This window comes from Pterocles gutturalis, unplaced genomic scaffold (assembly GCF_000699245.1).
Source record: "Pterocles gutturalis isolate BGI_N339 unplaced genomic scaffold, ASM69924v1 scaffold26351, whole genome shotgun sequence".
NCBI lineage: Eukaryota > Metazoa > Chordata > Aves > Pterocliformes > Pteroclidae > Pterocles > Pterocles gutturalis.
Window position 1 is genome coordinate 49,240 of NW_010106411.1, and position 27,540 is coordinate 76,779.

The 27,540-nt window shown below is 43.3% G+C and overlaps 1 protein-coding gene across 1 annotated transcript in view; it reads right to left on the minus strand.

The window, feature by feature from the left end:
- Positions 1-27,540, minus strand: part of ITPR1 (inositol 1,4,5-trisphosphate receptor, type 1) — a gene marked incomplete at its 3' end in the record, with an annotated part of 143,837 nt that overhangs the window by 46,845 nt on the left and 69,452 nt on the right. Inside the window, exons 31-40 of the mRNA XM_010087777.1 lie at positions 26,613-26,864; positions 25,954-26,079; positions 25,098-25,226; positions 21,125-21,245; positions 20,303-20,487; positions 18,844-18,992; positions 17,778-17,889; positions 14,221-14,247; positions 3,925-3,960; positions 2,382-2,432 (exon numbers count right to left, since the gene is read on the minus strand). Coding sequence (XP_010086079.1) covers positions 2,382-2,432; positions 3,925-3,960; positions 14,221-14,247; positions 17,778-17,889; positions 18,844-18,992; positions 20,303-20,487; positions 21,125-21,245; positions 25,098-25,226; positions 25,954-26,079; positions 26,613-26,864 — 1,188 coding nt within the window. The remainder of the gene's footprint in view (positions 1-2,381; positions 2,433-3,924; positions 3,961-14,220; positions 14,248-17,777; positions 17,890-18,843; positions 18,993-20,302; positions 20,488-21,124; positions 21,246-25,097; positions 25,227-25,953; positions 26,080-26,612; positions 26,865-27,540) is intronic.

Genomic DNA, 27,540 nt, shown 5'->3' on the forward strand with positions numbered 1-27,540 from the left:
AATTTCCTATTAAAAATGTCAGGATGAACTAAAGTATCTTGATCTCCATTCACAAAACAAGTGCTTGACGCTGACTTTCAGTTGCATTTAAAATTAAGTCAGTTGTCTGACTATAGATTCAAAGTGTCATTAACTACAAGGTTTAATATTAGCTGTCATGCAAGGGAAGCATTACTTTTTAACCTTTCACAAGAGACCTTTAAAACAGAAATAAGTAAACAGAACAACGTCAATGTGCACTAATTGGCTCATACAAAACTCCAGCACTGCTGCAGCCAGACATAAAGCTGGCACCCACAAAAGGTGGCTTACAGAAATCCTCATACCCCAATGCACTGGGAAGGCAAAAACCTGTCTGGAAATTAAGAGTCCTCTGCCAAATTTCAGACATCACTTCCAAATGGAGAAGCTCAACACCTGCCTGCAGCTGCTGAGGGATCGCTGCCCTCCCCACGAGGCTCGTGCTAATGTCAGGGCTCCCCCCGCCTGCTCCCAGCACTGTTATTTGTCAGATTAAGAATTGCTCCTCTAGATTATTAGCGGGAGAGCTGCAGCACAGGAGCTGCGTTTTATGGAATCAGACGGGGACAGTGGAAGCAGCAGGGAGACAAAATGCAGAATAAACACGAAGAGAGCTTTCCAATCAGCTGCTTCCAAAAGTCCCCCCCAAAAAAGAGAAAAAGACAAGTTCCTGTGGAATCAACAACAGAAGATGAGCACTTTTCCAAGGGGCATACGCTTCCTATCACCGCTTGAGCCAAATAGTTAACATGTAGGAGAGGCAAGAGACTAAAATCAAAAGCTCAAGCAAAATCTTATCCCAGAGGAGCTACTTTGACTGACAGCAACATGAGTGTGTTTAGTACATGATGTAGCGCTTTAACCATCTTTCTGCACTCAGTCTGGCAGGTAAGGAAGGCTACATGACAGAACAAGGCCAAGCCAGACCAAAAAAAAATCCTTAACTACATCTTCCTTCAACATGTGTACTGATTAGAAAGGCAACTTGATACCCATATAAGCTCTAAACCAAAAATCAAGTTACAATGGAGTTATCACATTACCGTTTCCCTTTTCAGTTAAACTGTTTGTCATCATACCAACTAGCATTTAAAACCAGTAATTTTTACTGCTTACTACAAAGATAACACACATCAAACCACTGGAACTGCTGCTCAGTAAACTCCACCTCCTCCTGAAATCAGAAGTGTAACTATAGCCCCTGGGGTTGTCTCTAGACTTTCTGCTCCACTATGGAGCAGAACACAACTTCTACTCCATGGTCAAAACAGTTGGGGTGAGTGGGGAAACCTCCCTGGGGGCTCCAGCTCTGAGGACAGACCTGCCACACCTCTGTTGTCTACAGCAGCAATGTATCCAAAACAGGACAAGGAACCAGAAAATACAAGTGGGAGCCCGTATTGAGCATTTGTTGTTTCTACTCTGAAAGCGTGCTGATCCATGATTTTGGAGGGTTTGGCAATCCGCATTTGCTAGCATTTCAAATTCTAACTGGGAAGAAAAACTTGGTTTCCTACAAAAATATTTAAATCCACTGTGTTAGCTAACAAGTATGTGAGTACGTGATCAAAGCAGAGGGGAGGAAAAATAAGTGGCATTTAAGAAATGTTATAATTAATTCAGCTGCAATCCTTGGCTTCAGAACAGTTCTTTAACCATCATGTTACTGTTGTACACCACTTTGATGCATACAGTATGCAAACAAATCTCAGATGTTTGGCGGTAATAAGAAAAATCAAATATGCTACCTAGGAAAAAATCCCAACAGCATTCAGTTTCATCTGCATTCACCACCAAGGAAAAGTAACAATAACCACATACAAATATAACTGTACCTGTATCAATAAAGCAGATGCAATACACAACTCAGTTTAAGTGATAGCAAAAACCTGTTATAATCTTTAAAACAGAGAAACTTTAATAACATTTAAGAGTGAAGCAGTTACAAGTTCCTGCTATTCTGTTCCCAGCTACAAGAGCAGAAGAAATTGAGAAGTGTATTATCGACGCTGATTTTGCAGCTTGGCTGTTTACGAATGGGGAGGTGTGGCCAGAGCAGGGAAATGCCACAAATGCTGATTAATCTCACTTGGCAATTGTGTGATGATCACCAAAGGGCAGAGCTTTGAGAGTGTGAACAGACAAGTTTAACTCAGAGCACCCAAGCACTTGCTCCTTCCATTTAATACAAGAGAAGGTGCTCCAGCACCCCGTTTTGTAATTGTGGCTGATCGTTTTAGACTTTCCAAGAGACGGACAGCAAGCAGTTAACCACAGAAGTTTCTTACATGACTTACGGTTCACTGTTTAAAAGGAAAAGGTAGAGATTAGTTCTGAGCGTGCTTGACTGCTGTACATACCCTTCTATGATCCTCCAGTTGCCTCTGCGGTAGACTTTGATCAAGCTCCTGCTGCGCGTGCAGAAATTTCATTTTAAAGCAGAACAACACTAAAAAGACACTAGCATCTTTGCACTCAGAGAAAATATTAAGGGAAGTCACAGCTGAAAGCAAGGGGGGAGATGAGGAAGATTGACCGACAAGCTACTGAAACAGAACATCTGCCCTCCCTTAGCTCTGGCAGTACTTTGGCTGCTCGGCCACCCTCCAGCAGGCCACCGCGGCATGCACGTATGCCGACACATTCTCATGGGTTTAAAGAAAACACAGTATCTGTCTAATTTTAGTTACCAGTAACACAGAGAAGTTTTTAAGAACTCAAACCATGCATGCCCATGCACACATATACACACACACACGAACACCCCTTCCCACTATGCACACACTTCTGGAGGAAGTGTAGGTACTTTGACATCTCTGACTGTGGTCAATTAAGGTCTTTTGAGACTGCGGAGGGCCTCTGACAAAAGCTATGGGGTCTCCATTCCAATGCCATGGACTTCAGTGGGGTTTCATGGAACAAAGTCCCTTGGCACGTACGTGTTTCCAAATCAAATCTCTCTTTTATTTCAGATCTTAATTTTCAGGAATGGAATTTCCACTTTTTAAACCTGAAGCATGTTGAGTTTGTGCTGCTTTACAGCGTTACGGAAATGCGTAGGAACAACCGCTCGATCCAGAGACCCATCTTAAACCAGGAGCCATCTCCCAAACATCTCAAAGTCATTCTATGACCATTCAGAGTTTTGGTTTACATTTAAACACTGTTCCACAAAAATTACAGATACAAAGGTCTAAACCACCTCAAACATTTTTTTCTTCATGATTTCAAAACATGTTTACAATCTTCATATTTATATAGCTCAGAGAATCGACACTGTCCTAGATTTAGATTTCCATGTTGTTTCTCTTAGATTTGCACTGATACAGCACCCAGCTGTACAATCTACTGATGCCATCTCTGGATGTCCCATTAATTTCAAAAGAATTCAAGAATTCCTTAATTCTTTTGTCTTCATTTTAGCAAATAATCTGTCTTATGCAAACTGAGGCCAGGGTATCTCGTAAAGGAAGCGTGCCCAAATATCCAATTCACTATGGGGTCAGCACCCTTGAAGATGTGAAATGCCCATTCGCTGTGTCACTGTGGCACTTTAAATGGGACACCCAGCTGCTCTGGGGTTATGAAGCTTCCTCTAACAACTTCTGACACTCCCTTTCCTCATCAAAGTTTTAAAATATGTGAGACAAAGGGAAACCCAAATTCTGTAGTAGGAGTCAATCATTTTGCTAATGCAGGGTGATTCGGGGGGACATTTTCCACAGTGCCTCCCTTAAAGGCATAGGGGAAATGGCTGAAAGGAACAAAGACTTGGGACTGGTCTACCGCCACGCAGGAACACACATTTCACAGGTTTGGTTTTTTTACTGACAAGACACTCCACCAGAACTACTTCAAAACACCAATATTTGCCTGTTGTACAAATATAGGTGAGTGACACACCTCTACAGGGCTTTCCGTTTCTGGAGGCTGCGGCAGCTAGTTGAAAGTAAAATGCAAAAAAATTAGTCATTCTTCAAGAATCTTTCATCCCAACAGAAATCTAGTGGTCAACACTTAGGGGAAAGGAGCTAGCAAAGCACTTGTGTTTGCTGAATCATCACAAATGAATTTCAGCCGTAATTACTGTTTACACCCTCCCACACACCCACCGGGCTCCTAAAAGGGCTACATTTTGAAAATTTAGCAGTTATCCTTTGAACATCCCAAACTGCTTTGCATGAACACAGAGGCACAAGCAGAAAGCTTTGGTTGCAGGTGCACAGGGGGCTGCCGCGCAGGGATGCGCTCTCGGGCAGCCTGCTGGGACCTGGGGTCTGCGATGAGCAGAGGGCGAAGGCAGCACACCCATCCCCTGCAAGGAGGAGGAGGAGGGAGCCAGGGCTGCATGTTACAGCAAGGCCTGACGATGTTAGTTTAAAAAAAAAATGCTTTCAGTGGATTCTCATCTATAAACACACTTTTCCTGAGATAAAAGATACGTGATGCAGTACCAAACATGAGCAACGGAATAAGAAGCTTAACAGTGACAGCTTTTCAAATTTAAAATGCTTATCATCACATTGAAACAGATGAAGACGAGCAACTTTTATCTAGTAGAGCTTACACATACAACAGACAGCTAAACATTCAAATGAAATTGCCAACTTAATCGCGGGTAAATTCATTTAACTTCTCAGGAGCAGACACTAAAACAAGACAAGGGTGATACAGCAATACCAAATTACAGCAGGCACTCCTTGTCCGAGTCTGCCTGGAGGGCAGAGAAACTAGACAGACAGATCAAGCACAGGCTGGGAGAGCCACCGTGGTATTTTAACCTGATATCCGCCACAGCCTAGGAAATGCACAGCAAAGGGAGAGGAAGGCACGAGATCCAGAATTCTAAATCTGGAGAGACTGTGCTTCCCAGGATGGAGCCAGCGGAGCGAGCGGTTCCCCTGCAGCGCTCTGTGGGCAGGGGCTCCTTGGCCAGGAAGAACTGTTCTCCGGTCTTCTCCTAATGGAGTTTTCCTCCTGACTAATTCACACAGCCTTTTTGGTACACAGTTTCCTTGCATTGTCACCACTCTTGGAAACTTCACAAGCATGCAAAACATTTCTCTTTTGGTCAAATTGAAGCAGAGAGTTATTTAAGCCAGAAGATGAAAATTTGTCAGGAAGAACCTCGTTTATGCAGAGGAACGCACAGTTCCTGCACAGCCTGCTTTGTAAACCCTTACTGCTTGTAGGCTGGATGCTGGAAATGTCGTATCGGGTCATTAGGGAGTCTGGGCACATTGTTCTGATCGCAGACACTGTCTGCACAACTTGCTTCAGAGCAAAGCAAAAAATTCCTCCTTTCTTAAAAAGTCAACAGCAGCAAGGAAACTACGCACATTCCCCTGTGAGGGAAATCAGGTACTTTCCTTCCAGGGAAGAGGAGGCTGAAGCTGGCATGACTGCCACAAGATAACGTACTGGACTTTGGATTCCAAACGAAAGCGTCCTTATTCCTGGGCTTAGACCATGATCCCATTTTAATCAACCTTATGTGTACATTTTGGGGCTGAAAACCAGCACAGATGAAGAACCAGCATGAAATTAGTCTGATCTTTCCAACCTAATGGGAGAAGGAAGAAGTACATATTCTAGCTAGCAAATTCCTGTGCCTTCCCACTGCAGCACAGACAGCGTGTATAAATAGATCAGCATGTCAGAACCAGCCCCACAAACTCATCTGCAAGCAAAAAGCTACTGCCCTCGGCAATGCTTGGATGGATGGTTCCAAATAAGCACGGCCTTCAGCAATCTTCCAGTAAGAATATCAACTCCCAGTATTGAAACTGTTATTCTTTGAGTCAAAATGGGTTAAAACAGAAGAATTATTGAGCTGTAGTTACTGTGCTACACTTTGCGCTATCCTGTGTGCTGCAACAGCAAAGTATCAGCTTGTGCTTTACAAGAAGAATTTAATTGGGTGGGAGATTAGACTGAAGGAGTAATTTTGCTAGATTTCCTGTGCCTCTGTATACTTCAGCTCTCCACCTAGAAGGAAAGTGATAGTTTGGGGGGTAGGGGCAAGTCTGTGGAATAGACACACGTGACTACCAGCAGCCACGTGAGTGCCACGGACACAGTGGCCAGCTTTTAAACTGGAATGTAGTGGGTGGCAAGGTCAGAGAAGAGTACAAGGTCTTTACTTTTTGCTACCAGTAGCAAAAGTTGCTTTCAACTTGCTGTGCAAAAACCCCTCTTCCTTTGAAGTTTCCATTCCCGTAAGGCTGGCAAGTAAACCACTCATCATCAGCCATAACAAGAGAACTACAATTTCTTTGACCTGTTGGTGACTGTAATGCTTCTAGCATCCATTTCCCCAACATGGACTACGTGTGTTTCCCAGAATGGTCTTTATCTGACTCAACAGTGGATGCATCCAACTCAAAAACCACCAAAGCAAGTGACAGCTCAAGTGTGAACTCATTACTTCTCAACTTACGAGATATGGAAGAGGTTTCAGTCCTTTCCCTGCATGGTTTTGAGGAAGGGAAGAAAGTTTTATTCCCATTGCTTTCAAAGTAACAATCAAGATGAAACTTGTCTAATTCTGTCTTTCACAGAAAATTCAAACACCTAGCACTGCGGATAAAAAAAAGTGGAAATAGTTTGAGGAAATGCAGAAAGATTTTTGTTCAGGTTTAAAGCCACAGAATTGCTTTTCCTTTTTTTTTTTTTTCCCCTTTTTAAACTCAACTATGTAGTAAACATGCAGAGCTCTTAAGCACTGAAAAGGCTTGAAATGCATTTAAAAGGCAAGTGGAGAATTGCGTCCACACAGACTAGGTCTCCTGCAGATAGTGGCTTCAGCAAAACAGAAAACATCTCATATTATAATGATAAATGGGTGGGAAATAATCTTATCAGAAAACCCAGCATGTTAGTGTGAGCACACACACATACGAGCATTTTCAAAAACCTGATCGTTTTCTCTTCAACCTCACAGAACTTCAGAATTTTGACAAAATAAGGGACAAACCAGCACAGTTACAAGGACAAACCTCCTCTGCTTCAGGCCGTCTCTGAGTTCAAGGGATTGAGAGGTGACAAACCTCAAGACTACTGAACTCCCGCAGGCTGATGCCATTTTCCAAAGTACCACACATCTCCTTAGGTCTTTTTCCAAAGATTCCTCTAAATCAGATAGGAAGGTGACTAGCTGGTGCAAGGCAGTGGTAAACCGACACCTGTCCTGGGAGGTCTTTCAGATCAACACTGAGCATTCTGAAGAAGCCTAATCAAACTAAATTGATTTGGCTCAGTAGAGAAGCAATGGTCAGAAACGAGATGCCCTGCACTGTGCAGGAAGTCAGGTTAAATTACCGAGCAGTCCCTTCTGGTCCTGAAATCTGTGCATTCAGGAACCAACCCAACTCCGGGTTAAATTACTGAGCAGTCCCTTCTGGTCCTGATATCTGTGCATTCAGGAACCAACCCAACTCCATGCATATGGCATCTAATTACTGGGGTGGCAGGGGGAGAGATGTGGCATAGAAGAAGAAATGAAAAGGGGGAAAACACAACTACAGAGTCAGTCAGCCAAATATCACACTAAGCTTTTAAGAGCTAGGTTGTATATCCAGATGCAAAGAACTAAAGTGAAGACCTCAGATATACATTATTCTGAAACCACTGCCCTCTGCCTCGGCTGTTGCATTACCATCTGCAGTTCCACTGGGACTGGCTGTTTAGACAGAGTCCTCAAACTCCCTTTCCACGTTTTCCTCCCTTTTCTGAATTTTGCTGCTTTTCTCTTTGAAAGACATTCAGCGTAGTTCTTACCTGAAAGACACACAGCAAAAGCACCACCTGGTCTGATTCATGACAACGGGCTAGAACACAAATTACATTGCTGTCCTTCATAACTCTTCAATAATATCAGAAAACTCCACGTTTTACCTGCTTGCCAGCTCTCCTTTGTAAGGCCAATACTGTTACCTTGTAGAACCGAGAAAAAATTTGGATAGGAAATTTCTAGCCTCTGCAGATGATATGTAGGTGTTTGTCAAACACACATTTGACTTGCTATGGGTAAGTTTCAGGGCAGAGGGGAATAACTGGGAACCAAGAACACTGAACTAGTTTGCCAGACTTCCCACGTTTCAGTTTACCGTTGCAACAGACCTGCATGAAACTTGCCAAGCAGTGTATTTTTAGAGATGAAGGCTCTCACACCTGCAGAGACGAAGAGGCAGCAGGAGATGGGGAGCAGCACTTTGTCCTGGCACAGCAGCTCTCCCAGCCCGCACAGAAAACACGCGGGATTTAAGGGGGGCAGAGGCAGTCATCCCCCCCCCCCCCCCCCATGAAGCAACCAGACGCTTACACCCCTTGGCCTTGCACACCCAGACTGGGGACATGGCTAAATGTGTGTGTCCCCATCCCCACCTTATCTCAGTGAATTTGCAGATACTTTGTGCACTACCAGACGATGAGGTGGGAAATTTGGCATAAGGGCTGGCTGTACTTGCACTGAAAGGTCACCGAGATCTCCCTAGAGGAATGCCTCCTCTCATTTTCCAGAGTTTTCAGTTGAAAAAGCATGTTTTACTTGGGCTGGGGCTTTCCTGGAGGGGGACACCTCAGTCTCTGATATGCCACTGACCTTCAAAGGGAGTGCAATCCCTTGCTTCTCTTTAAATCCTCAATCTTGCAGGTCTTTTACAATAACTGAATATAATAAAACTATCTTCACTACACTTTTTACATTAGCAGTTTTAATTAACTAGTAAGATGGTATTTTTTTTGTTGTTGTTCCAAATAACTATAAGAAATGTTCCAGCCTCCTTTTCCAAAGAGCTCACCAATTCCAGTTTGTGCAATAAAAACAGTCCAAAGATTGCAGGAGTTCTGAAGGAAAAAAAAATATAAGGCAGCCCACAAAAATTTATGAGATCCTGCATTTCCTCTGCTTGAGACATAACAAGTGAAGCACTGTCTAAGTGCAAAATACACGAGAGAAATGACTGTGGAGTTAAGCTCTCTACAAGGAAAATAATTGGTAAGTGCATCTTTCCAGCACTTAAGAGGTTAATACATTTTCCAACTCCAATCAGAAGATGCATAAAATAGTACATAATTCGCACCTTACTCAGCCATCATAGTTTTAGTTTATCACTGATAAAGAGCACTGAAAGGTTAATTTAGCCAACTCTTTTGAACCAGGATTTTCAGTTCTGTTTTCACCTACTTGAAACCTCAAGACCAAAAATGAAGAGGTAAAAAAAACCACCCCAAACTATACTGAGTGGGTCTGCAGGTGTATCTTGCTGGATACCGTTTTATCAGCTGCGTAAAGATACGTAATTACTGAATAAAAATAGAAAAAACCCAACAACAAAAAATCCCGGGGGTTTTACTTAATTCAGTTTTTTTTAACTTCAGATCCTAAAAAAGGCTAAATAATTACAAGGGAAACTGCGGGTGGTTATAGAGTTTTTCTGGATTTGGTTGCTTCTGTGTTTGCTGGCCCATGCCTCAGCCTTGCAGGTGGAGGGGAGCAGCAGAGCACCCCCTCCTCACCCTGAAAAATAAACCAGATCCAAGGGGATGGGTGATGGGAAGCGGCAGCAGCCCCACAGACACGGCAGCTCCCGGCACAGGGGCTGGCAGCAGTGGCTGTAAACATCTCCACTGCGTTTATTGGCAATTACCACTGAAGGTCACACATCAGCAGCGGGCCTAAATTCCAGGAAAAAAAAAAAAAAAATCTGTTCTTATGTAACTGCTGCCTGAATGTTGGCAGGTGCCCAGCAGAGCAGCACACTGCAATGTGGCTGGGGGGGGGGGGAAAAAAGGCAAAAAAAAAAAAAAAAGAAGGACATCTCCCAGCCACATTCAGCATCCTGAGCATGCCACCTGCAGGTCAGCACTGACACTCCTCTCCTTTTTAGTCCATAAAATATTAATGTGTTTCTCTAGGACGTATGCATTCTAGTGTCCAAGACTCGCACTGCAGGTGGAAACTGGGCCACGCTGTCCCCAAAACGCCGGTCTGGACCCAGGAGGGAGGACGGCAACGTCTCATTGCAAACAGCAAAGCCTCAGCGGGGAGGGAGCTGTGCTCTCTGAGCTGTCCTGGACCACAGGGAACCCACGGTGGAGCTCAGCATCTCAACTTCAGCTGTGAAACACCACAAAAATCTGCATCTGTATCATGCCTGGACTTTTTACTGGGGTGGGGATTAAATTAGAAGTGAATTAAACTGTTGTGCCTAATTACAGCTGGGTTTTAGTTATCACTGTCGGGTGAAGATGCACACTTATGGAACTTGAGGCAAATTTTGCTTGGTCCTGAACCTCTTCTTTAAGCAACCAGCATTATCAGTGCTCCATCAAGAGCCAGACGGCAGCAGCTCCAGCCCAGCAAGGAGTCAATCAAGAGATGCTCAGCCCAAGGACTTCTATAGGCAACACACCAGTGCCTGCCTTGGGGGTTTCTACTTTCTGTATTACTGGAGAAACCTGCCCAGAGCCAATGCCAAGACCACCCTATTTAGCTCTTCAGCTCGAGTGAGACCCCTTCAGCTCCCAACGCCTGCCTGATGCTCCGGGAGAGCCCATGGGGCCAGAGAAGCAGGAGTCCTGCACAAACCTAAAGACAAGCCCTGAGCACACAACTCCCCAAGATCAGGACAAAACACAAGACAACCGTGTTGCAATTAAGGTGCACAAGAGGTGCAAAGTGTTTTACAGTTTCTGATGGTTTTGGTTTTCTATCAAAACCTTTTCTCCTCTTTTTTTAATACTGGTCTTAGCAGCCTCTATCCCAAAGCACTGTGCACTTTTACATGGTTACAGGAATCTGAATGTTTCGGAAATATCGCAAGACAACTTGCATTCTTAGTGTATCCTCATTTCTGCCCTCAGAAGAAAAACCTTTTACACGAATCCTGCCACAACAGCAGATGCTGCAGAGTTCAGTGAAACATCTACAGGAGCTTACACGGTGCTGTCGTCATGTTTCTGCCAGATCAGATCATGGTCCCAAGACTAAAAAAAACAGAAGCTGAAAACGAACAGCCCACCACACTGCTTCTCCTTGGAAAACTACAGTTCCTTCCCATCCCTCATTTGCAACAAAAAGGGATTTCCAGATAAGCTCCTCAATAGAACGCACGTGGACTAGGCAACAGCATCAAACCGCGCCACCCTCCCCTTCATTTCCACAGCACGTTCCCAGCACCACGAATCCTCCAGCAACCCCAATGACTCAGACGGGTGTTTGCAGGGGGGGTGCTGCCCACCGCGTGCTCAGGTCGCAGCGTTCACCATCCTTCCTGTTCCGCGGGGGATTTCCTACCACCGAGGTGAATTCCAGCATTATTCACCCAGGTCAAAGGGCACTCCCTTTCTTCACTCACCAAAATGTTAAGAGGGACTGGAACACTGATTTTCTATCACGACTTTCAGCAACAAGTGCACGGACCTCCTGGTATCTTATTATTTGTTTTTTATTTTTTATTATTTGGAACAACTGCCCACTGAAATTACCTTGCAGTAAGCAACTAAGACAATACATTTATCTACATATACAATCACCTAAATCGATGAAATTGTGCCATAAAATGGTTACTCTAATAGAGTTTTTCCCTGAAGGAATAAAAAGCATTTCAGCTGATCAGAAAAACTAAATTCTGCAGAATTCAACAGAAAAGGAAGTTAATTTCACTAATAATAGAGATTTCTGTATTCCTTGCCCTAAATGATTACAGTTTCCAGGGTTGACAAGAAGAGGGGGGGTGTGAAGGAAACACCAGGATTTCCTTTGAGCCTCGTCAGTGGTTCCAGCCCTGTCCCAAACCCTTTCTGTAAGAAGCCAGTGCTTGTTGCCGATGGTTACGGACACACCTGCTCCCTCCATGCAGTCTCTCCACCAAGGAGCAATAAAGTTCCTTCTGTGCAGCCTCCAGACCAAAATTGCTCTGCACGCTCAGGCTGATTTATTGCAGGCAAAGACAGTACATTACAGCCAGAAACTGAAGGGGAAAGTGTTTCATATTATGATTTAATTTGCAATTAAACAATTCAAGTTTGTCTGAAGTTTCTCCAAGATAAAATTATATATATATGCTATTCTGGCAAACTGTAGCACCACATAATCCAAGGGGGCTAGTGCCTGACAGAAGCATTAATCTGCTACAGATTAATTTTTCAAAAACAGAGCATGCTGCTGGTGTGTACTCTCCAGGTAACAGAGGAAAAAAAATAAATCTTCGTTTATGAAAGAGAGATAAAATAATTACACCAGAGGTTAGACACGGCAGCACCTCTATAGCTACAGAAGTTTGGCGTGAAGCTTGGAGACACACCTGAGCTCTCTTGTGCTAGCACAGGTCAGAGGCAACTCCCATGCAGTAAATGGACTTCCACCACATGAAATGCTGTCCTGCACACCAAAACCAGAGCCTCACTCCCTGTGGACATCCTCCCCATCAGCTATCTTCTACGCATGTTGTCGCGAAAGGCATGGTAAGCGCAGAAAATTCCCACAACAGAAGAGTGAACACTCCAGGCAGCTCTAGCTGAGGATTTTCTGATAAAGAGCTCTTTGTCAAAGCTGAAACTGGTGATGGGAAAGGTATTGGAGACCCTGGCTGGACCTTTTGCTCCAGCCCAGAGATGGGATCCCAGCGCACTCTGGGATGACAGTGACGGCACCGACCTACGGCACAGGAGACCTGAACATCCCAGTCAGGGGCTAGGTTAAAAAAAAACCAAAAAAGCCACAACTCTGGTTTGTTCTCATGAGGAATTCTGCACCTTCCCTCCCCTAAAAACCCTGCTGAAGGGAGAAGTCCCTCCAACACATCCCCAGGCAATGCGTACACTTTTTAGTCTATTTTTGTGACAAATAGTTCGGATTTCAAATCCATTTCAACAGGCAAGGTTCCCAAATATTATTTGGTTTTCAGAATGAAGTTCACCCAGGAGAATTCCATTGATCAACATCAAAATTAACAAGTTCTACAGAAAACAATTTATGGCACATTTCATTATCTACACTATTGAATAAAGAGCACTAACATTTTAAGCATTTTAAGGGGCTGAATTTTGTTCCAAATAAAAGGTTGGCTTGGGAGAGAATGCAGGAAACAAAGCACAGACAGGAAAATATTTCTCTTTTTTTCCTGGTATTTCAGTAGAATACGGTGCCAGTCAATCACTTTCTCAGTATTATACATTTATGCAAAAAGAGTCTCAAATTGAGCGCCCACACGTGGGGTTTTTTTGAGCTGGATGAGGAAGTTGCAGCAGCAGAGACAGCTCAGCTCCCTCCCTCCCTCCATCCCGTATGCTGGTGCCTGAACCAGACATAAGTCCTTAGAAAGCTTAAGTTCAGTTAAGCTGAAAGTTCTCACTCAAATATGTCTTTTCCACCTGTAAAACATCTACATACATCAAGAACACAGCCCGGGCTGTTGCCCTGCCAGCTGAAGGCACGTTTTTGATGGTAGGAAGCTTTTCACACAAAAGGAGCTTCAGAAGTTGGTAATTTTCATAGGGTTACACCACCCTGCTTTCACAACACCTCTGAGTACACCAAACCTGACTAAGAAGCAACAGGAAGGACAGCAAGATGCTTTGATGAACTGCACAACCGTCACCTTTTTGGGTGAAGCCAGCGGGACGGTCTCTGCCCCAGGACCCAGCCCTGCCTGACCCCACTGTGCCATGCCCCGGGACACAAGGGACAGCTCTGGCTAGTCAGCAAGTGCGGACACCTCAGTCGGGGTCTTCTCCAGCTGGCTTTTTGGCAGGTTCATCCAACCTGTGTGAACACCATTAAACCTCAGTATTGTTTTGCTGAAAGAACCTGCTCACCAATGATGCAGAAATCATGGCCAAGCGCTAAATGCCGTTTTGATGGTACTCGCGGCAGCTGATGCTGCAAAGGCACTCGGATCTGATCCTAAACTTCATGGGATGTACCCATGGCACCAGATGATAGCAGACTGCCAGAAGTCATAACTACTAGTAACAAATTATTTGGACTAATATTCCAAGTACTGACATATGGAATTAGTTACGGTAACTACTCCCAGCGTAGACACACAGCAGACTGAAAACTCAACTAATTCACTGACACAGGCGTACAAATTGGGAAGCTCAATGCTGAAGAGACAACAGGACAGATCACAAGGCTACTCATAAAACAAACACCATAAAAACAACACTGTAGAAAATAAATAAAATTAAAACCTCAGCATTATCCAATTCAATGGTAATCTGCCAGAAAAGAAAGAAGGGGAAGAATTGAAAGCAAGGATTAGTAAGAGAAATTACAAATAAATTTCATGTTAGGATCTTATAAATCATTTAACACTTTCAATGCTGCAATCCAACATTGTGAATATTTTACAGTTGGCATGAGTAACATCTGCAAGCGCCCAGGATGCGGTGGGTTAGGGAGACGACACTGCTGGAAGTGCTGCACCAGGTAGCTTCAGAGGCAGGATGCGCCCAGGCTTTGTTCCTGTGCCAAGTGACAAACCACGCAGGCTGGCTGACCGAGATCCAAGAACTTCACCCTTGGGCATAAGAGTCGTCACCAGCGTGAGCAGTACAGCAGTGGGAGTGCAGAGGCTGGATTTCCAGTTTGGGAAGAGAGATGGGAGTTTGAAAATGTAAGTCTTGCAGAACTGAGGCTTATCATCTGGTAGGTGCCCAGAAAGATGTGGATGAATGACATGTTTCAGCAAAGTAAAAAACTTGGGTCTAGCCTACACTGTCAATGTAGTGAAGTTTTCTGCCTATTAAATATACCACAGTATGCTACCCATCACTGAGCGAACCTGAGCGCCTGCCAAGATGTGGAGTCTTTAGCAATATGTAAAACTTTGAGCCTTCCCACAAGCTTCTGTACATCTGTGTTCTCACCGCAGTTTTTGCATGCTGCAGAGGAATCCCAGCGGCTTAATGAAGGCCTGCGCTAATGGGAGCGGACAACACTGCTTTCTCATTACATTTCCCACTTACAAAAGGGACAAGCGCACGGGCCAGGAGGGTGTGGCATTTTTATGACTTGTGCTGGAAGATTAGGTGTGAGAGGAGTAGTACAATCTTTTTATAAATCAGATTGTTCCAGCAAGCACCACATGGCGTGGCAGCAAAATCGCATGCTGTGCCAAAGCTTCCACGGCGCTCTGCTGCTGGACACTGCTTTGAAGTGACCACTGTCAATCCTGTGAACACCTTACCTACAAGCAGTATCTCTTGCTTAATTGATATTCTGGTCACACAAATAAGTTTTGCCACCTTGAAGGATGGAGGAACTCCTATATTTAGAATGGGTTTTTCCTTTTTTTTTTTTTTTTTTTTACACTCCAGTCTCATTTTAAAAACAAAAGGTATTGCCTTTTAAGTGGTGACTAAATAACAGTTATATGAGTCACAAGGGAGAATAAATACGATTGCACTTCTCACAGTCAGACAGTAAAAGCTGTTCTACTACTACTAGCAGTCTATCTGTAAGCAATCAGCTGCTTTTTCATATTCGGAAATCCACTTCAGAGGCAAGCATATTCTTATCTTGCATTATGTAACTGATCTACTGTTTCAGAAATTAATGCATTTTCTACACTTTGAAGATTTTTAGAATCTTGTGGGGGGTTCTCCAGGGTCTGAATGGTGCAAGTTATCTTAACTGTACCTTCTAGAAATATTGCTTTACTCAAGTTTTTTGGGGGGAGGGGAAGGGAAGGGGGATCTAAGAAACTCCTGTAAATGAATTTGCATTTAGAAAGATCTCCAAGTGGCATGTTGCATTAAAAGATAAAACCTCAAAGATGTCATTTGGGTTTTGTTGCTGTATAGTCTATATAGTATATATATTCTACTCTTTATATTACTTCAGGTGACCTTGGACAGTGTCTTGGCTGTTTTTAACAGGAGCATTTATATACACTGATGTGCTCACAAAGTGTAAAACCAAATCAAACTCGCTAAAAAGGACCATGTAGCCCAACTCCCTTTTGCAGGAGCAGACTAACTTCTGTAGGCTCTACCTCATGGTACTATATTGCAGATGTAAGTAAAGGGACCTTGAGGCTGGAGGTTTCCAGCTGTAGGCAAGGCTGGGGACAGGACAGAAGGTCACTGCAGGGCTTCTCGGGAGCGGGTTACAACCCAGCACACGATACTGCCACATCAGCAGAGGACAATGTGCTGAAAGTGAGCAGAAACCTGCAGCTGCTGCCCTTTCCTGCCTACACAGCTCCCTTTCTTAGCCTGCATATATATGTGTGTGTATATATATATATATATAGTGTGTGTGTATATATATATTTTTTTCTTGCAGTTCATGAGGACATACCCTCAGTCAGTGTGTTTATTCAAAAATACTGCTACTGCAAAGCGAAAAAAAGTTCGAGGTAGAACTGCATGTCTGGAGAAAAGCAGCAGCAGTGGCTGGGAGGAGGCAGCTGGACCTCTGACAGCCGAGAGGTGGTAGCAGCACGTGGGAAGAGCATTCCCTGACATGGCAGAGCACAGCACTGGCCATCCCTACCCTTCAGGCATTTTCCTAGGAGTCTCCTGCTCACTCACGGTACTGCTGTACTCAGCTGGGTGTGCTCAGTAACAGCCCACACGTGTGCACCCACACGCACACAGCCTCTCCCTCCATTTGCTCTCCCCTCCTCTGGGTCCCCGTGCTCTGCTGTGAGAGCACCTGCCTCTTGCTGGACTGGTAACAGAGCTCTACATTCTGCTCCTGTCCTCCTTGTTTCCAGCTAGGCTAGCTAAATCAGGGCTCATGTGTGTGCACGACATCCCAACTGGCCAGTCAGCCTGGCAATGCTCTGCCAATAGAGCATCTTCCCTGTGGCTGCAGCTGTAGCCACAGTGATAAACATTATTATTATGAAACTGTCTCACCTCTAAGGCTTTTCCCTTGTTGTGCCGTCAGTCTAGCACTATGCAGCAACAACAACTTTAAACCTTACTGCAAGTGAGAACTGGATATGAAACAGTATGTGCTGCTGGGCACAGACTCTCAGTCACAGTGAGCATCCTTCCACACCACTGCTTCGCCCAGTCCCAACCTGCCAATTCTCAATCACTCACGAGCACATTCACTGGGAGGGTATATTGCTCTGTACACCTACCGTGTGGTATAATAATCTAGGTTGCTTAAAAATGCATGGGATACCTTAGATGAGGATTTTGAGACTGACTGTAGGAATGTCTAGGTACACAAACACATGGGCATATACATGCTCTTCTGATGCAGAGAGAGAATAGATCTGTACCTACAGGAAAATGTTCTTCTAAACAAGACAAAGGAGTTGTATGTAGGAAAGTGAACGAAAAAAAAAGCCTGGGTGGGTGTACAGACAGTTTCCATCTATAATTTCAACAAGATGATGACTCAGATCATAATTTAATTTATATAAATTAAAATTAAACTATAAAATATCCTTTTGTTGTATGGTTATGTGACCTGATGAAGAGGCACCTAGACCCAGAAAGCAAATCAAGAAGTTATATCCTTCATGAAAAGATAACAAAATTAGATATTTTTACAGTGCCAGCAACCACAGGAATTAGACTTAAACTTGCAAGTCTAAAGAAGAGCCACAGAAACCAGCTCACCTTTCAAATTATATTTGAAGTTACTAATTGACTAAAAATGTTTTGTTCCTGATCCAGTACAGAAGTGCTTACACATACAAAACACACAGCAAGAATTTTATTTTCCTTTACTGAATAATAAAGACAGTGTTGAACACAGAATGACGAACTGTAAATTACGTTACCTTTTCTCCATAGCCTCTATCTTTGGTCATCATTTCCCTGAGCGTCTGTAATACTTTAATACATAGTTTCTCCTCATTCTCCTCTAGCAGCTGCTTAGTATGCTTTATTAACCTGAAAACAACCAATCAATCACAGCTCATTTTAGTACTAATGTTCTAAAAATGGGATAAGATATATGTAGCTATCTTACTTAATTGGCTTAAGCTGCAAATAAGTTTTATTATCATGCCAATATGCAAACATCTTGGGAACATTCCCTCAAGAGCAACATTGAACCAGCTACCACGGGCTTCAGTGAAGCTGTGAAGGAAACAGCATCCCCCCCAGCAGGACAGCCAGATAAAACCCTCTGACTACAGGCAAAATGGAATCAGAGGAAACGGCAGTGGGATTTAGGACTTGCTGGTCCTACAGAACACACACTTAACAGTAAGAAAGAAAACTATTCCACATACTACTTTGTTAAAAATTATACTAAGAGTCCTGGACAGCGCAATTAGAAATCTTTCCTACCCAGCATTTGTTTGGTACTCTGGTACCTAGTTTCCGTAAACTCTGTATATAATCCAGGAGGTGATTGGAGAAGCTCGATTCTGCTCTGAATTGCCCTCTAAATGACCTTATAATCTTTCCTTTTCCTTCCCTCCAAATCTGGGAGGCACCTGCATTGGGTGATGAACGTGATAACACTGATTCTGACCTACTGCCCCAGCACTAAGTGCTACAAGATCAAGTACCGTGCCGACACTACTAGAGTTGAAGGCAGGGGTAGATAACAGCTCATAATTTTTTACTTTTTTATACTACTGTTTATGACACTCTTATCCTGCAGCAAAGCCAGAAACTTTTAAGCATTAGCTGTGAAAGCATGTCCAGCAGTCTCTCCCCATCCCCAGGGGCTTACCCCCTCCCATCCAAGGACAAATTGCATTCCCATGTCATGAAATACTCTGCTTTGCATAAAGCTGGGCAGGAGGGCACCCTTCCACAGGGCACGAGAAAATTGTGAAGAAGCAAAACATAACAAAAAACCCCCCCAACAAGCCAGACTTCAGGACAACTTACTTGCAAATGAAACCTCCGCTTTCACATTTCCTCCTTGCATCAGTGTTCTCTGGGAAGAGCAGTTCAGGCCTGTGAAGCACATCTACCAGTACTGATAACTCTGCCTGGACAAGAGGACGGAGGCGATCCTCTAAAGCTGACACGATGTCCTAGAATATCAAGATTTTAGGCAAACATTAAATATATATATAAATGAATATGCAAATTAATTTTACAAAGCACAAAAGAGGGACAGGACAGTTAGGTCTGTCCTGCCTGGATAAACTAGATCAAAGACCTCAGAGTCTGGTCAGGTAAGACTTTCAGTTTTATCATTTAACACTTGTTTTTAAGAGAGAAGCCCTGATTGCCAGCAGTCTTCCAGATTACTTAGTTCCCCAACCCTCCCTCTATCTTTGTAGGTGTTCATGTTCACATAGGAGAAAGAGAAAAATGCAGATTCAGAGCTGCATTGAAGCTCTGTGATAATGGTCAGGTCATTTATGCTTATGTGAGCTCACAAAAAAGCACTACTGTTAAAATTGTGCAAAAAAGAAAATCCTTCCCCTATTCATCAATGAGTGGAAGGCTGTAGCTACATTAAAATGAAACCACATTTATCCTAATACTTGAACAATCAGAAAATACTGAGATACCTCTGGAGCCAGAGAGGAAGTTTAATCAAATGGAAATGGACAAATAGACAGGAACGGATAAAGAGGGAGAAGCTATTTCAATAAGGATGGGTTGGGCAGTGTTTTTACATTATGTAATACAAGTTTATGTAAAGTTTGTTAGAACTGTTTGCCAGAAAAAGCTTTTGGCCAGAGAATGAATCTTCAAAGGATAAAGGCATCATTCAAGATGTTGAATTTCATTTGGTATAAAGAAGGCCTTATTGAACTGTCTACAGATCTGGACACAGAATATACCTATGATACATCTGTCCCTATTTCTAACGTGAAGCATTATGCTTTAATAGTCTTTTTAGCAAAACCAGTAGGGGAATGCACACACTTTGGTTCAGGGAATGACTGTGGCTGCAACTGGTTCACAAGGAACCAATACATCAATTTATTTCAAGCTCTGGCACCTTTTGTGGTACTGGGAGTATTGGTGTATAAGGAGCAAAGCACTGGAGGAGTTTGGAAGGCTGTGATGATGAAAAAGTCCTGTCTTATCAAAGAAATATTACTAATGGTGGAACAAGAATACTTCAAGTACCACTAGGAGATGTTGATATTTGAAGCTAGTTTCTATACCCATTAGCTGTGCAGTTCAATTACCTGTCCTGATACAATGCTTTACACTTGATTTTATATCCAGTGTTATTATATTCAGCATAAGCTAACTTGATTACCATGTGGCATTTTCATGAGTTAATTCATTCCCAAATATCTCTCTACTTAGTAAATTCCTCCTTTTGTGTAGGCATGCAAGTAAATACTTATCAGAGGAGGAAGGGGTGCTGGGCAGTCACCTGTAATCTTTCAATGATGTTTCGATAATCCCTGGAGGCAGCGAGCACCGAATCTCTGCGGGCAGCATTCCTTGCAGTCATTCGCCAGTTCATTGCAGTCTTCTGTACAATGTTATGAGATTTCAGGAAGAGATTGTTGACCTGACTGTCCAAGTCAACAGGAATTGCAATTGCACGGCTTTTTGCTGCAACAAGCAAAAGTTAGTAAGCATTGACTCCTTCAGCCCATGTATTACAACCAATGCAAGAACAAAACAAGCTTTACTTGCAGTTCCTTCTACAATCTCCTTCGTGTGCACTTTAAACAATGCCATGCTCAGTCCCGGGTAACGGGTCAGACCTCTCTGCAGCATTGTGTTTAAAGCCTTTCACACCTCAGAGCTGTCTGCTGTCTTCAGAGTGTGGGAGTAGGAATCTATCCTCACAGACCCATTCCCAACATCTCATGCTAACACACATGTACACCTGTCCAACAGAATTCGGCCTCATATCCAGTACAAATTACTCTTGCTACTAAAAGTGGAGCAACTACTGGAAGGAGTGGCATGGAACTGTTTCCCTGCTGGAGATCAACAGGACTGCAGAGAGTTTTGAGGTTAAATGGAGAAAGCACTTCAGGTTACGGTGACAACACATATTGCTCAACCGTGACAATATATCAACACGACTCTGGCTTTGTGCTATGCCTAGGCTCTGAGTTATCTGCAAGTGGCACCTGCAGGAAGTAAACTGCAGTTGCTTTTTTGGAAGGATGACATGTAAGCAGCAAATACTGGATGACCATGTTTGCAGCGGTTAGTTCAGATTACATCCTTTTCTTACCTACATCTGAGAGGACCCGAATGCAGCTTTCCACCGATGCCTTTTGGCTTGGCATCAACCAGTTGCAGTGGTACACTCTGAACACACCTTGCAGCAACTGTACAAACACAGGCTGGCGAGTCTGGAACATAAGGTTAAAGAAAAGAAAAATCAAACTCATCACACTGTATTGAGATGTATCAGCATCACCTTGAAGTAATACCAGTTACCAGCTTCAGCCATGACTCTCTGCACATCAGTCATTGCTAACTGGTCTGCATCCACTCGTCAGGCAACTTCACGCTGTAGACAGCGTATCTACCACACCATCAGCAACTCAATGGAAAGGGTGGGAATGAAGGCCGGAAGGGAAATATTAAATAGACAGCTTCTAAAGCATAAAGCCTCGAGTAATTGAAGCCTGACTAAGCAAAGGAAATAAGCAGTCATCTTCATCTGTTTAATCAGAGTTATCAGCAAACCTGGCATACAGAGATTCTCCTTTTAGTGTTGACCAGTGGCTGACTCAGTAGCCCCCAGGTAAAAGGGGCTTTGCTCTTGGCTAAACGACAGCACAGCTCCAGAGCTGAAAACTCATCATTTCAAGTGTTATTAGCCAGTATCTAATTTACTGAAGAAACCAGATGTGTGTTTGTTACTTTGAACACAGGTAGTAGTTAGTGGTAAACACCACAGCTGCTATGGATCAGCCAAAATGAAGGTGTGGTTTTTAGCCCTGTATTTCCTAAGGTGATCTTCCACTAGAGATAGGTAAATTTCTCCAACACGCACATGAGCTCTGTTCTTTCATCTTTGCAACATCCCAACAGTACTGACCACAACTCCCTGTTTGGTTTTGTACAGTAATTACTCAGTAGAACAATTCATTTATTTGTAAAGGAAAGGTATTTTAAATATTTCAAAGGAACCTACATTGAGAGGGGGAATACCCTGTGTCCCTGTGTCTACTAGCCATGTTAAGTTTCTATCAGCTAAGTGAGCTACACCACAGTGCAAAGCCCGCAACATGTAGTAACCAGTGAAAAATACCTCTTTTATTCTGGTCAAGATTAATGCCTGTTTGTAAGAAAAAAGTGGAGTTAGATGAAAAAGCCAAACCTATTAGATAATTAAATCTATTAGATCAGTTCATCAAATAACACCATTATGAAATGTACAAAAGGAGAATCAAAATTCAAGACCCAAAAGTTACTAAGAGGCAAACACATATTATCCTTCCTAGAAATAAGCCAAACACAAAAACATGGTAGTATTCTCCAAGGGCACTGAAAATACCTGCACTTTTGGATTTAAGCCACCCACATATTCCTTTCAGTTCACGTTTAAAGACTTTTTGGTCTTAAAAAGCTTCAAAGACATTTATTTGCTTAAACTAGGTCAATAAATCAAGTCAGAAATTTACTCCATGTTCCACATTCCTCCAACTACACTTGTGAAGGAAAGCCTTGGGCGGCAGCACCCTTAGGAGGCAAACAGCCTAAACAGTACTTGTTAAAGAGAAGAAGTTTTGGACAGCTGTTTTTCAAAAAGACATATTTATGGTTCTCCTAATTTTATATTATTTGAACGGCATGACAGACATACAAGGTGTTCCTTGAGCAAGCAAAGCTGGTCCTGACTCAAAGGAGGTACAATTTAAGACGAACAAGCCATAACATGAAAGAGCATGAGCCAAGAAGAGGCTCGCATGGGAAGAAACAGGATGACAAGGTACAGCAGAAAGGACGGGGAGTGACTGAATCCAAAGGAGAGTGGCAACCGTCACTTACAGCACCAGAGGCTGCAGACTGCCCTGCAGCATCTTGGACAGGAGGGAAAAATCCCACCTGGAGGAGTGATGTACACCAGCCGGGCAGTCTAACAGGCTGTACGCCTCAGATGGGAGAGTCCCCAGGTATGGGCAAGAGTCTCGACAGGCAGAAAAAAGGGAGAGGAACAGAGCGTTTAACTTAGAGATGTGGAGGAAAGATGAATCTAGGATAAGACAGAACTATCAACGGAGATGATAAAAGAGATGAAATAAATATCCCTCCTGCTAGACAGAAAGATAGTTTGAGAAACTAAAAAAAAGCTGCTGACAAATGTAACTAACAGATTGATAAAATATGATGGTAAGGAAGTGTATTCAAAGCTGCTGGCAAATGTAACTAACAGATTGCTAAAATATGATGGTAAGGAAGTGTATTCAAATACTGTACACTCAGAGATGACAAAAGCATGACAGGGAAGAGAGGAGAAGGGCAGAGCCACGGAGGACGAGGCTAACTTGATCTCAATTTCTCATTTTCTTTTGATGAGTTTTGACAAACAAGCATGGAGGCGGATACTGCAATAGCAGCTGACATTTTAAAGTCACATGAGAAGCAAATCAACTGCTGGACTGCTCAGACTTGCGTGAGTTAAGACACAACCCTAATAAAGCTGCTCAGCCCAAACACAGCCATTGCAGCTCCCTGTGCTCTCACAGCCATGCCCACAGTTTGGCAATTTCCGAGTATTTGAGCCAATCTCAAATGCAGCTCTGTTGCTCTCTGTGACTGTCTCCTTGGCTGAACGAGGAGGGCTGCCTAAGCCTAGGAGAAGCAGGGCTGTGTTGAATGCTGAGCAGTTGTTAGATCGGGCTGTGGCCAGTGGTCATCCAGACACGCGTTGAGCACGTGTCCTGACCAAGGAGGGCAGAGTGTCAACACAAGAGATACGGGTAGTCAGGGAAAAGCAGGAGCAGTATTGCTCATACTGAGCAGAAAGAAGTCTTTACCTGATGCAGGGTCATGCAGTTTGATGTACACTTCCCTGGGGCACCGCAGTCACCCAGGCAGCGCACTACGATCCAAAGGGTTCACATAAATTCTTTGACAAGGGACTTACATGTCAAATTGCCAGATGCCCTTTATGGCCTCTTTTGGGAACCAGATGCCTCCTAACCTGCTGCCAGTTGCATTCAATTACAAACGTGGAGTTTGCACTGTGAACAACTGCCTTTGGCACGCTGCGGTTGCATCAAGTTTCAACAACTACTGTGCCTAAAGTTCTGACAGACCTGCCAGGCACCTGACCACTCCACCCACACTCCTCCCAAAAAGTTATTCATGAATAAAAGAACGATCTTATCTTTGTGCTGCAATACAAATATTAGGGCAATGTCCTGTCACTGCTGCTCTGCAGTGAAAATCGCAACCTTCTGTCACTTCACAAATGTTTCAACCTTCTCCTCTTCATCTCCCTAACTTTTAAACAAGACCAAAAAATTACTCAGCTTAATGAAACACACTAGAGCTCTTGGACATTTTTTGTTTTTAAAGGAAATTAGAGTCTTCCTATAAAAACATGCTCTCTTGAAACAATCACCTTGGCACCCTCAGTAACGCAACACCCTCTCCTCCTGCCTGGAAGGCTTGCCACTAAAGCTTTATGCTCCTTCTTCATGGCACTCTGGAGAACTCTTTGTTGTTGTGCTACTGCTTTACCACAGCCAGACAGCTGGCATGCCCAAACTATCTCTGAGCAAAATTGCTTGTTTGCTCTCCTACACCTGCCCGCATCATCTCATTCAGCTGTACTCTGATCTACAGCCGCAAAGAGGACAACCAGAACCCTTAGACACAACTGCAATACAGAACAGGAACAAATCATTTGTTTCCCTACTTACAGTGTGATTTGCTCACACAGAACCTAATAACGATATGTAGAAACTCTCTCCAGAAGACCTATGTGATCTTGGCTGTCCTACGGAGTTGAATCCACTAATGAAGTACTATGGCACTTCAGCCTCTCTAGAAAAACATCTGTACTCTGATCTACACATCTTTCCACCTCTGCAGCAAGATAAATATCCTGGTCACAAAGAATATGTAACAGCTCCCCCATTACAAACACGTGTTTCTTTTTAACTTGTACGTGGAACCAAAGTGGAATAAACATAATTGCACTGGCAGCATATTTTTCACTTTTCTGTCTCTCTACATTTTCCTACCTGCAAAGTAGTGCTCTGATCAGAGAATGGGGAACTGAAGAAAGTGGTGACTATACTCATCACTATTTCTGTAACGTACTTCTCCAATATGGAGTCAGCATGCTTTCTGTCGCTGGTGTTGTTGCAAGCCTGCAAGACAATTCATTCTCAGATCAGAAGCAGGTCAACCAAGGCAGATTAACAAGTTTTACAGACTAAAATTCTTGATTTCACATTGTTCTAGTCATAGCAGTTCCCTGCCACAATGATATTTATGACACTTGGATCTCTGAATTACCAGCACACACAAAAGCAGAAGTCCAACACTGTTACTGTTTCAATGTGTTGGCATATAGCATGTTTAGGAGGGAGGGAAAAAAAACCAGAGTGCCTTAGAGGAAAGAAAGTAGTAGGGTAGGGAGGACTGAGGTGTAATGCTTTCGTATGGGGAAATACTTGGAATCCCAGGCAAAAAGCCATATGGCCAAACAAATGCCAAGCTTGGAAAAAATTTGTTCTGACCTGCCAAAAAACGTCGATGATTGCTCGGGAAGGAGCGCACTATCCTGGCCAGAAAAAGCAAGCCAGGTGGCAGAACAGAAAAAGGAATTAGACAAAGGAGCAGGGTGTGGAGCTTTTCTGAGGTTCGTGTGGGGTTTTTTTTTCTTTTTAAAAGGAAAATATTAATGTGTTCCATGGAATATGACTAATGAAAACCACAGGCATAAGGAAAAGAAGGCACATACAAATTTGAAGGAAAAGAGTATTCAGGGTACCTATGGTCTTGATGCACTGTTATGTCTTATTCTTATTGCTCTGTATTAAATAGGTTAATTTAAGCTTTTTGAATTCAGTTCCTAGATACAGAAATCATTACCCGACAGATGTCAACCAGGAAGTTCTCAAATAGCTTCCACATATGATTACTGGTATAAATCTCTTTCATTTCTACTTCTGTGTCCACGTAACAATGATTCAAGAAGTTGATGTATGCAATTTTGACCTAAAAGTAGAAAAAAAAAGACCATAAAAAAAACTGAATAGTATTATGAATGAGTATAATGTCACATTAAAACTGCTATATAAATCATTTGTAAAGCTACTTCTTCCTTTTATTTAAGCACCGGTGAAATTTAATGCCATGAATAGCAAGACATCATCCAATAAAAAATACCAGGAGTATTGCAGACAAAACGTCAGCATAATAATCATTTCCAGTTCTGCAGAACCATCTGTTCAAGGTTAGCAGCATACTCCATAAACCTCTCTGCCTCAAGAAACCTATAAAACAACGGAGTACAGCATCACATCCCCATTTTCAGGACAAGGAAACAAGTATAAAAGGATTTAACTATCCAGACTGACTGAGGTTGCTGATAGCAGAACCAGGGAAGAAATCCAGTTTCCCAGCTCACATCTTACTGTCCACCTGCACCACCACCCTTCCCAGGCCAGACTCAGCAATAGCAAATCTCTCTCACCCAGCATCAGCACTTTTCAAACACGTATAGGCCAGTGCCTCCCAACAGCCCTCACCTCAGGTATGCAATCCTCATGGGTTACTACCCTAACAATGTCATCCAAAGGAAGAAGGGAGTTGCATTTTATTTCTGTGTAGACATTTTTGCCTTCCGTGCACACAGCGAGCAGCTCTACTAAGTGGATGTGGTACATCAGTGGGCTGTTCTCATCCATCCGATCCCTCTCTGATCTCATCATGTGCACCAAAGTCTGGAAGGAAGCTCTGTCGTTGTAAAACACTAGGACATCTTCTCCCGCGTTCACCAGCTAGCGAGAAAGAAAAATATCCCATCAGCAGATCAAAGCCCGTGCATCCTCCCCTAATCTGTGGGCTGACTGTTACAGTGCAAATCCCGATTAGCTCTTCTCTAGATACTTAAAAGGAGTGCAGCCCACCAAGTCAGCTGGGCATTCCTCTTGTGCTCCCTTCTTGGGACAGAGGGCTCGAGTGTGACATTTTCTCTGAAAAGAATTTACCACTTCTGAACTGCTGAAGAACTTCAAAGTCACTCCAACTGACTGCTTAGACAGAAGTTGTGCCAAGAAGCTTGTGACTTTCCATTGTGCTTTTTTATTTCACGTATATTGCCTCAGCTGACTTTTTAATACAGCTAAGCTGTAGACATAGCATTTTGTTCAGAGCAACGCCCCAGGGGCACGCCGGATGGGAGGACTGCAGGGCTCAGTAATTCCACCCTTCTGAACAAACATCATCAATTTTCCAAGGCTAGCGAGTGACACGTGAAGTCACACACTGAAGATTTCTATCACCTTCACATTTGAGACCCCGATGGCCACATTTTTAGAGCATTTCACATCTCCTATAACTCCACGAAGGGAAGGAGAATGAGCAAACAGAGACCTTCTCCAGGCTGGGCACTTCTGAGCAGGCAGCTGGAGGGATCCGGGGCTGTCCTCCCTCAGGGTTTCTGGCAAACAGCTA